The sequence below is a fragment of the Boleophthalmus pectinirostris genome, unplaced genomic scaffold (genome assembly GCF_026225935.1).
Source record: "Boleophthalmus pectinirostris isolate CB_2022bp ecotype Guang Dong unplaced genomic scaffold, ASM2622593v1 HiC_scaffold_22, whole genome shotgun sequence".
Taxonomy (NCBI): domain Eukaryota; kingdom Metazoa; phylum Chordata; class Actinopteri; order Gobiiformes; family Gobiidae; genus Boleophthalmus; species Boleophthalmus pectinirostris.
Window position 1 is genome coordinate 41,885,529 of NW_026571190.1, and position 10,363 is coordinate 41,895,891.

General features: G+C 44.2%; 1 protein-coding gene across 4 annotated transcripts; it reads right to left on the bottom strand.

The window, feature by feature from the left end:
* Positions 1–2,089: 2,089 nt before the first annotated feature.
* Positions 2,090–9,893, bottom strand: LOC129410352 (uncharacterized). Of its 4 annotated transcripts, none has more exons than XM_055158340.1 (6): positions 9,735–9,893; positions 9,428–9,515; positions 6,277–6,356; positions 4,543–4,707; positions 4,137–4,225; positions 2,090–2,260 (listed from the first exon to the last, which is right to left on the bottom strand). In XM_055158340.1, the coding sequence occupies exons 2-6, from the start codon at positions 9,506–9,508 to the stop codon at positions 2,157–2,159; spliced, it is 519 nt and encodes a 172-aa protein (XP_055014315.1). In that variant the 5' UTR covers positions 9,509–9,515; positions 9,735–9,893; the 3' UTR covers positions 2,090–2,156. The 4 variants fall into 4 exon arrangements, with proteins under 4 accessions (XP_055014315.1, XP_055014313.1, XP_055014316.1 ...); XM_055158338.1 differs by having other exon boundaries at positions 6,277–6,365; XM_055158341.1 differs by lacking the exons at positions 9,428–9,515; positions 9,735–9,893 and adding exons at positions 7,423–7,543; positions 7,813–7,998.
* Positions 9,894–10,363: the final 470 nt, after the last annotated feature.

The following is a 10,363-nucleotide window of genomic DNA, read 5'->3' on the forward strand; positions in this document are numbered from 1 at the left end:
GTAATCGTAAATTTTCATTGTAATTCTTGACGTCGTAACTTTTCAATTCGTATTCTGATGGATAAAATACACACAATATATTTTATGTACGACTGGACTCATTTAAGAGTTTACAAATATTTATTTTATGCGCAACTACAGCCAAATATGCACGGATTTACCAAATATGCACGGATTTCTATTTTATGCGCACAAATATTTTTGACAGCTTCTTACTCCATACAAAATATCAATGAAAACAAACTAAACTGAATGCAGAGTTCATTCCAGCTTAACCAGGACAAAACTGAGCTTTTAGTCATTGGTCTTGAGGCCCAGAGAGAGAAACTTTTACCCAAACTACAAACACAGTCTTAACCCATTTTTGATTCTGAGCTGAATTTGATCCCACACATTAAGAACATCACAAAAACTGTTTTTTATCACCTAAAAAACATATCCAGAGTCTGTCCCATTCTGTCTGGGGCCGACACAGAGACGCTGATGCTTTTATCACCAGTGGAACAGACGACTGTAATGTCCTGCTCTCTGCTCTTCCCAAAAACACTATTTCAGGTTTGCAATTATTACAAACTTCATCAGCACGAGTCCTGACGAGGACCAGAGGTGGGACCACATTACACCAGTTTTAAAATCACTGCACTGGTTCCTGTGAGTTTCAGGATCCATTTTAAAGTTCTTTTACTGGTTTTTAAATGTCTTCATGGTCTTGGACCTTCTTATCTTTCAGAACTGCTTTTACCCTACGAACCCTCGTGGACCCTGCGCTCCTCCGGCAGCAGCTCCTGCTCATTCCCAAAGTCAGGACACACACTCACGGAGAGGAGGCGTCTTTCCAGAACTACGGCCCCCGTTTATGGACCTGCAGCCGGAGGAGCTCAGGGCCAAAGAGAACGTTCATGTTTTTAAGAGCAGAATCAAGACCCACCTTTTTTAGCTCAGCTTTTGATTGAAATCTTCTACTTTTACTTGTTTTTATTGTACACATTTGATTATATTTCTGTATTTTCGGCCTATTTTGAGGATTTCCAGTGTTTCCTCTGTAGGAGCCTCTGCATCAGGAGCAGAGGTGGGCTGTGGCTGTCGGGGTCTGTCCTGTGGGCTCCTGGTGGAGGGTTGGTGTTTGGGCCTCAGGTGTTTGGGCTTCATCTCTCCCCTGGAGCCTGTGGTGGTTCCTGGTGGTGGTGGACGTCTCTCTGCTCCTGATGTAGAAGCTCCTCTGATGAGGTTTTCTCAACTGGTTCACCTGGATTCAGCCTCATGTTTTACTATGTGTGTGTGTGTGTGTGTGTGTGTGTGTGTGTGTGTGTGTGTGTGTGTGTGTGTGTGTGTGTGTGTGTGTGTGTGTGTGTGTGTGTGTGTGTGTGTGTGTGTGTGTGTGTGTGTGTGTGTGTGTGTGTGTGTATGTGTGTGTGTGTGTGTGTGTGTGTGTGTGTGTGTGTGTGTGTGTGTGTGTGTGTGTGTGTAAAAGTGTGTGTGAATAAAAGAATAAAAATAAATTAGTCAAATGTTAAATCAGCTAAAATTTTAAACAATGTAAGTTTATCTGTAAAAGGTAAATTAACAAATATTATAATTAAAATATATTAATTAAAATGCAAATAGATTCAGTGACTAATGAAAATGTAAATTTCATTTCATTATTCTATTTATTTGTTTAAAGGTTTTCTGCTGCTGCTGTTGAAGAAAATGAAACATTTTAATAAAAGTCTTGAAGTTGATCCTTGTGTCTGTTTTATTGTTTTTTTTTTTTCATGTTGGACCTGCATTTCTCATTTCAAGACTTCAATTAAATCAAATTAAAATGTTTTTTTAACTTCTAAATTAAATATGTTTAGAACAGAAATAGTGCATTTTCATTTTCAGTCTCAGTCTCAGTTTGTGTTCACGTCTCATGTGGAGATCAGAACCTGCAGACTTCCTTCTTCCCTGAGCTGCAGAGGCTGCACTAGCACTGACTCAGGATCAGCTGCAGGTTCTGGGGTTTAGGGAGAAACGTTCACATCAGAGAGAGTTTCACTTTTAAGTTTTTGAGCTTTGAATCTGGAGACTCAAAGGAAACCACACAGCTCCTTCTAACATTTTTTTTATTTTCAACAAACAAATATTCAATATCAATAAAATAATTAAATATAATAATCTGTATTAATAAAATTCTAATAATAAAATCGGTGTTTATATTTGGTTGTCACTCCTGGCCTTGCACAGAGCCGGTACAACCTCTGGAACACTCTGGTGTCTGCAGTCAGGTCTGAGCTCCCTGCACAAAAACAACAACAACACAAGAGTCACTTCAAAGAATCATTCTATGGAAACACATTTGAGGAGACAGAGACGTGTTCTGTGTTCAGACCCGATGTTCTGTCACGGACCGACTGGGACCAAAAAAAACACCCCTGGACTTTTCCCCCATGAGTCGCCCCATCGGTGGATTCAGTATTTGAATGGAGATTTGCTCCTTCTGGACTTCAGCGACACCAAAACCGTCCATAAAAGAACAGAGATTGTGACGGACAGTGAAAGACGAGGAAGGAAAATAATGACTAAAAATATATTTAAAAAAGGGGGAAAAAAGCTTTTAAAATTATGATTTGAGTTTCTAAAAATTGACAAAAAATTATGAGAGAAAATGATCCTGGTGGAAATAATATCAGTTTAAGTATTGGGACTAAAAATGTATTTAAAAATGGGAATAAAATGCCTTTAAAATTATGATTTGAGTTTGTAAAAATGACAAAAAATGATTAAAGGAAATGATGATGGTGAAAATAATATGGGTTTAAGTATTGGGACATTGGGAGAAAAGGAGTTTCAGTTGTGAAGTGGCCGCGGTGTGTGGATGGACGGAGGCTAGTGGTGTGTTTGTGTTGCACTACAACATGACTTTTGTTTAATTTGGTCAGATTTGTGTTGATGTTTGTGGTCGGGGGAAATGGAGGCTTTTTGTTGTTATTGTTGTTGTTGTTTTGTATTTGTTGTGGGTTTTGCTTTACGTTTTTGTCTCTGTTTCTTGCTGATTGTTGAAATTGTTAAATGTTGATCGTTGTATTTTTTTCAATGTTATATTCTGTTGTCCTTAAGAAAAATACAAAATTTAAAAAAGACCCAAATAATTCTAACTGGAACTGATGCTGAGTCTGACGACAGCGACACAGAAGAGTTTGCGGCGCAACGTTTCCCTCCGGAGGTCGAGGCCGAGTTGTTCAGAAGTGACACCGAGGATGAAGAATTGAATGGATTTAGTCTCCGTTCAGACTTCGGGGCTTAACGCTCAATTCTGATGTTTTTTCGAGGTCGTTCACATTTCCAGTTAAATGTGACTTGTGTGTGACTCCAGTGTGAACATTAAACGGTCCAAAAGTGTCCCACATGTGACACTGGAGACACGACGACGTCAACCGCAGCGAGCGTCTCTGTGTTTACACAAGTTGAACAAACATGGACGCAGCATCGAGCACCTGGAGATTTTAAAGTTCCTCTCGTACCGGAGCCAGAACATGAACAACTGACTTGTTTTAAGGAGGAGATTGAGAAGGAGAAGGAGCAGGTTTTTGGTGGTGGTGTTTTGTGGTGAGTGGAGATGTGCTTCACTTCAGTCACATGGATCATGAACAGTTTTCTCTACTTCAGTGCAGAATAGTGACGTTTGTGTCTTGTTGATGACGTGTAGGTGGATGAATGTGACCTGACTGTTCACACTCAAGTCACATGTTAAAGATCAGATATGGATCAGTTTCAGGAGCACAGATCCAAGTGTCCTGGGTCATGTTTGAAAACATCAGATCTGTGTGGTTCAGACTGACATTAAAAGATCAGATACAGGAACATAGAGACAAAAAATCAGATCTGAGTCACTTCAGGTGCAGTGTGAACGTAGAGTTAGTGATTTGGAGTGAGATGGAGAGTTTGTTCAACTTGTTCTGTTCTGTTGTTTATAGTTTATCTGAAGAACAGTCAAATATGTGACGTTACAGTCTGTTGTTCTCTCTTCTGTTGTTCTTCTCTCTCATTTTATAAAACAAATTTCCCCCAAAAAGTGACACTTATATTTTATTTTTCTTCGTTACACATGTTTTGTGTGGTGTGACTTTACTCCAGACACATGTAGTGAGTGTGTGGGGTGTGTGATGTTTTACCCGTGAAATTCATCTTCCCGTTGTGGAAGACACAGATCCTGACTTTTTCACAGTGAAAGTAGAGGCCAGGGAACAGCTCCGGCTCATAACTGCACAAATACACAAAAGTACTTAAATACACACAAATACACACACATATGTACAAGGTTTACCCATCCTGAACCAGTACCTTGTCCTGGTTTAGTCCTGGTTCAGTCCTGGTTTAGTCCTGGTTCAGTCCTGCTTTAGTCCTGGTTCAGTCCTACTTTAGTCCTGGTTTAGTCCTGCTTTAGTCCTGGTTATTTCTTATCTCAACAAAAGGAAAGTAAAAGTAAAAGTATAAACCGTCTCAGTCTCACATGAGTCTTTTTCACAGTGAATCTTTAAACTAAATCCGTGTGTTGAGTTTCCGGAGCAGCGGACTGACCTGGAACATCCTCGGAGCTCCTCGTGAAGACCATCCAGTCGGACGGGGAACGTCTGGGAGACCGACAAGACGTTGTGCACCTTGTACTTGGAGAAGGTGACAGGGAATCCCAGCTTTTGAACGATCCGCGCGAATCTCCGAGCGGCGGCGTGCGCGTCATCCAAACTGCGGAGAAAACCACAACAACTGAGATCTGATTGTACATGCATGTCTACGGACGAATGTTCAGCCGTTACTATGGTTACACTACGCATGCCAAGGCTGGGCACCATTAAGAAGTCACCGATACGATACAAACCTCGATACACAGGCCACGATACTTCGATACACAGGCCACGATACTTCGATACACAGGCCACGATACTTCGATACACAGGTCACGATACTTCGATACACAGGCCACGATACTTCGATACACAGGCCACGATACTTCGATACACAGGCCACGATACTTCGATACACAGGCCACGATACTTCGATACACAGGCAACGATACTTCGATACACAGGCAACGATACTTTGACACACAGGCCACGATACTTCGATACACAGGCCACGATACTTCGATACACAGGCCACGATACTTCGATACACAGGCCACGATACTTCGATACACAGGACACGATACTTCGATACACAGGACACGATACTTCGATACACAGGCCACGATACTTCGATACACAGGCCACGATACTTCGATACACAGGACACGATACTTCGATACACAGGACACGATACTTCGATACACAGGCCACGATACTTCGATACACAGGACACGATACTTCGATACACAGGACACGATACTTCGATACACAGGCCACGATACTTCGATACACAGGCCACGATACTTCGATACACAGGACACGATACTTCGATACACAGGACACGATACTTCGATACACAGGACACGATACTTCGATACACAGGATACTTCGACAGACACGATACTTCGACACACAGGCCACGATACTTCGACACACAGGACACGATACTTCGACACACAGGACACGGATACTTCGATACACAGGACACGATACTTCGATACACAGGCCACGATACTTCGATACACAGGACACGATACTTCGATACACAGGACACGATACTTCGATACACAGGCCACGATATGATACATACTTTGATACAGTTTTGATTCGATACAATATATTTCAAATTGATTTGCTACGATTCAATAAAAATCGAGTCTAAATTGTGGCTGTGACACTAAAAGTCTTTGTTAAATCACTTGTTCTTGTGCAAAGTTTCCTTCCTCTAAACAAGCAACAAAACTGTAGCTCTGAAACAAAAGAATTTAGTGAAATAAACCAAAAAATATTCTTGGTGATATATCGATACATGAGTCCACGATATCGATACTGTATCATCACATTAAACTATGTGATATTTTGATATTTTGATATTTTGACGCCTCTGATCCACACATGAGCAAACGCTGCCAAAAAGTTGGAAGATTGTGTAAAAATTCAAGAAAAACGACACAGAATAAAACTAATCCACTTTGAAAATGTGACTTGTTCTTCCACTTCTGCCCTGGGAGCTCAAACCGACGGGACACAGGAAGCACTCATGTTCACTTTGTGTTTAGAGCGCAGCAGCGGCGGGCGGCGGCGGCGGCGGCGGCGGCGGCGGCGCGGCGGCGGCGGCGGCGGCGGCGGCGGCGGCGGCGGGTTACATTTGTCCGTGTGTGTAAAGTCGTGTCGTGACTTCAGGTCAGACCTGTGTGCTCCGGTGCAGCTCAGGTGTCCTCGTCCTGAGATCATCGCCGTGGATCTGGGAGATCGAATCCTCATGATCAACTGATTAATCTAAACAAGACAAATACACACTGTTTAATAAACCTGGTTTAGTCCTGGTTTAGTCCTGGTTTAGTCCTGGTTTAGACCTGGTTTAGTCCTGGTTTAGTCCTGGTTTAGTCCTGGTTTAGTCCTGGTTTAGTCCTGGTTTAGACCTGGTTAGTCCTGGTTTAGTCCTGGTTTAGTCCTGGTTTAGTCCTGGTTTAGTCCTGGTTTAGTCCTGGTTTAGTCCTGGTTTAGTCCTGGTTTAGTCCTGGTTTAGTCCTGGTTCAGTCCTGGTTCAGTCCTGGTTTAGTCCTGGTTCAGTCCTGGTTCAGTCCTGGTTCAGTCCTGGTTTAGTCCTGGTTTCAGTCCTGGTTTAGTCCTGGTTCAGTCCTGGTTTAGTCCTGGTTTAGTCCTGGTTTAGTCCTGGTTAGTCCTGGTTTTAGTCCTGGTTCAGTCCTGGTTTAGTCCTGGTTCAGTCCTGGTTCAGTCCTGGTTTAGTCCTGGTTTAGACCTGGTTTAGTCCTGGTTTAGACCTGGTTTAGTCCTGTTTAGTCCTGGTTTAGTCCTGGTTCAGTCCTGGTTTAGTCCTGGTTTAGTCCTGGTTTAGTCCTGGTTCAGTCCTGGTTCAGTCCTGGTTTAGTCCTGGTTCAGTAGTCCTGGTTTAGTCCTGGTTCAGTCCTGGTTCCTGGTTTAGTCCTGGTTCAGTCCTGGTTTAGTCCTGGTTCAGTCCTGGTTTAGTCTGGTTTAGTCCTGGTTTAGTCCTGGTTTAGTCCTGGTTTAGTCCTGGTTTAGTCCTGGTTTAGTCCTGGTTCAGTCCTGGTTCAGTCCTGGTTCAGTCCAGGTTTAGACCTGGTTTAGACCTGGTTTAGTCCTGGTTTAGTCCTGGTTCAGTCCTGGTTTAGTCCTGGTTTAGTCCTGGTTTAGACCTGGTTTAGACCTGGTTTAGTCCTGGTTTAGTCCTGGTTCAGTCCTGGTTCAGTCCTGGTTCAGTCCTGGTTTAGACCTGGTTTAGACCTGGTTTAGTCCTGGTTTAGTCCTGGTTTAGTCCTGGTTTAGTCCTGGTTTAGTCCTGGTTCAGTCTTACTCGGGTGTTATATTCCACATTCTGTCCGGTCGTTGTTATTTCTCTGAGATTCAGGCGACAGTTGAGTGATGCTGAGCTCATCACGTTCCTGAAACACGACACAACACGTCCACACGTCAACCTGAGGAGGCAGAAACGTCTGAAAAGCTCATTTTTCATGAGATGGACCGTTTAAAGTTCACACTGGAGACACACACACAAGTCACATTTAACTGGAAATGTGAACGACCTCGCAAAAAACATCAAAAAAATCCAAACTGAGCCTTGAGCCCTGCAGTCTGAACGTAGACGTAAAGAGCGTCACGTCAGAACCAGCAGTGCCTCCAGTTGGCATCACGCCCCCAGGGACTGTTGATGACATCAGCCCAGAGCATCAGTACAGTGACTTACTCCACGTTTAGACTGAGCTGCTCCACCGGAGCCTTTTGGGAGCTGGAGGCTTCTGCAAACACAAAACACAAGAGTCATTTAAATACAGCACTTAGTTTTGTTGTAGTCCCGGTTTAGTCCTGGTTTAGTCCTGGTCTAGACCTGGTTCAGTCCTGGTTTAGTCCTGGTTTAGTCCTGGTTCAGTCCTGGTTTGGCCCTGGTTTAGTCCTGGTTCAGTCCTGGTTCAGTCCTGTTTTAGTCCTGGTTCAGTCCTGGTTTAGTTCTGGTTTAGTTCTGGTTCAGTCCTGGTCTAGTCCTGGTTTAGTCCTGGTTTAGTTCTGGTTTAGTCCTGGTTCAGTCCTGGTTTAGTCCTGGTTTAGTCCTGGTTCAGTCCTGGTTTAGTCCTGGTTCAGTCCTGGTCTAGACCTGGTTCAGTCCTGGTTTAGTCCTGGTTTAGTCCTGGTTTAGTCCTGGTTCAGTCCTGGTTTAGTCCTGGTTTAGTCCTGGTTTAGTCCTGGTTTAGTCCTGGTTCAGTCTGGTTTAGTCCTGGTTTAGTCCTGGTTAGTCCTGGTTTAGTCCTGGTTTCAGTCCTGGTTCAGTCCTGGTTTAGTCCTGGTTTAGTCCTGGTTTAGTCCTGGTTCAGTCCTGGTTCAGTCCTGGTTTAGTCCTGGTTAAGTCCTGGTTTAGTCCTGGTTCAGTCCTGGTTTAGTCCTGGTTTAGTCCTGGTTTAGTCCTGGTTCAGTCCTGGTTCAGTCCTGGTTAAGTCCTGGTTTAGTCCTGGTCTAGACCTGGTTCAGTCCTGGTTTAGTCCTGGTTTAGTCCTGGTTTAGTCCTGGTTCAGTCCTGGTTTAGTCCTGGTTTAGTCCTGGTTCAGTCCTGGTTTAGTCCTGGTTTAGTCCTGGTTTAGTCCTGGTTTAGTCCTGGTTCAGTCCTGGTTCAGTCCTGGTTTAGTCCTGGTTAAGTCCTGGTTTAGTCCTGGTTTAGTCCTGGTTTAGTCCTGGTTCAGTCCTGGTTCAGTCCTGGTTCAGTCCTGGTTTAGTCCTGGTTAAGTCCTGGTTTAGTCCTGGTTTCCTGGTTTAGTCCTGGTTCAGTCCTGGTTCAGTCCTGGTTTAAGTCCTGGTTTAGTCCTGGTTTAGTCCTGGTTTAGTCCTGGTTAAGTCCTGGTTCAGTCCTGGTTCAGTCCTGGTTCAGTCCTGGTTTAGTCCTGTTTAGTCCTGGTTTAGACCTGGTTTAGACCTGGTTTAGTCCTGGTTTAGTCCTGGTTTAGTCCTGGTTTCAGTCCTGGTTCAGTCCAGTTTAGACCTGGTTTAGACCTGGTTTAGTCCTGGTTTAGTCCTGGTTTAGTCCAGGTTTAGTCCTGGTTTAGTCCTGGTTTAGTCCTGGTTCAGTCCTGGTTCAGTCCTGGTTCAGTCCAGGTTTAGACCTGGTTTAGTCCAGGTTTAGTCCTGGTTTAGTCCTGGTTTAGTCCTGGTTCAGTCCTGGTTCAGTCCTGGTTCAGTCCAGGTTTAGACCTGGTTTAGTCCTGGTTTAGTCCTGGTTTAGTCCTGGTTTAGTCCTGGTTTAGTCCTGGTTTAGTCCTGGTTTAGTCCTGGTTTAGTCCTGGTTTAGTCCTGGTTTAGACCTGGTTTAGTCTTACTCGGGTGTTATATTCCACATTCCGTCCGGTCGTTGTTATTTCTGTGAGATTCAGGCGACAGTTGAGTGACGCTGAGCTCATCACGTTCCTGAAACACGACACAAACGTCCACACGTCAACCTGAGGAGGCAGAACCTGGAAATGTGAACGACCTCGCAAAAAACATCAAAAAAATCCAAACTGAGCCTTGAGAGTCTGAACGTAGACGTAAAGAGCGTCACGTCAGAGCCAGCAGTGCCTCCAGTTGGCATCACGCCCCCAGGGACTGTTGATGACATCATCCCAGAGCATCAGTACAGTGACTTACTCCACGTTTAGACTGAGCTGCTCCACCGGAGCCTTTTGGGAGCTGGAGGCTTCTGCAAACACAAAACACAAGAGTCATTTAAATACAGCACTTAGTTTTGTTGTAGTCCCGGTTTAGTCCTGGTTTAGTCCTGGTCTAGACCTGGTTCAGTCCTGGTTTAGTCCTGGTTTAGTCCCGGTTCAGTCCTGGTTTAGGCCCTGTTTTAGTCCTGGTTCAGTCCTGGTTCAGTCCTGTTTAGTCCTGGTTCAGTCCTGGTTTAGTCTGGTTTAGTCTGTCAGTCCTGGTTTAGTCCTGGTTTAGTCCTGGTTTAGTCCTGGTTTAGTCCTGTTCAGTCCTGGTTTAGTCCTGGTTTAGTCCTGGTTCAGTCCTGGTTTAGTCCTGGTTTCAGTCCTGGTTTAGTCCTGGTTCAGTCCTGGTTTAGTCCTGGTTTAGTCCTGGTTTAGTCCTGGTTCAGTCCTGGTTTGTCCTGGTTTAGTCCTGGTTCAGTCCTGGTTCAGTCCTGGTTTAGTCCTGGTTTTAGTCCTGGTTTAGTCCTGGTTTAGTCCTGGTTCAGTCCTGGTTCAGTCCTAGGTTAGTCCTGGTTTAGTCCTGGTTTAGTCCTGGTTTAGTCCTGGTTTAGTCCTGGTTTA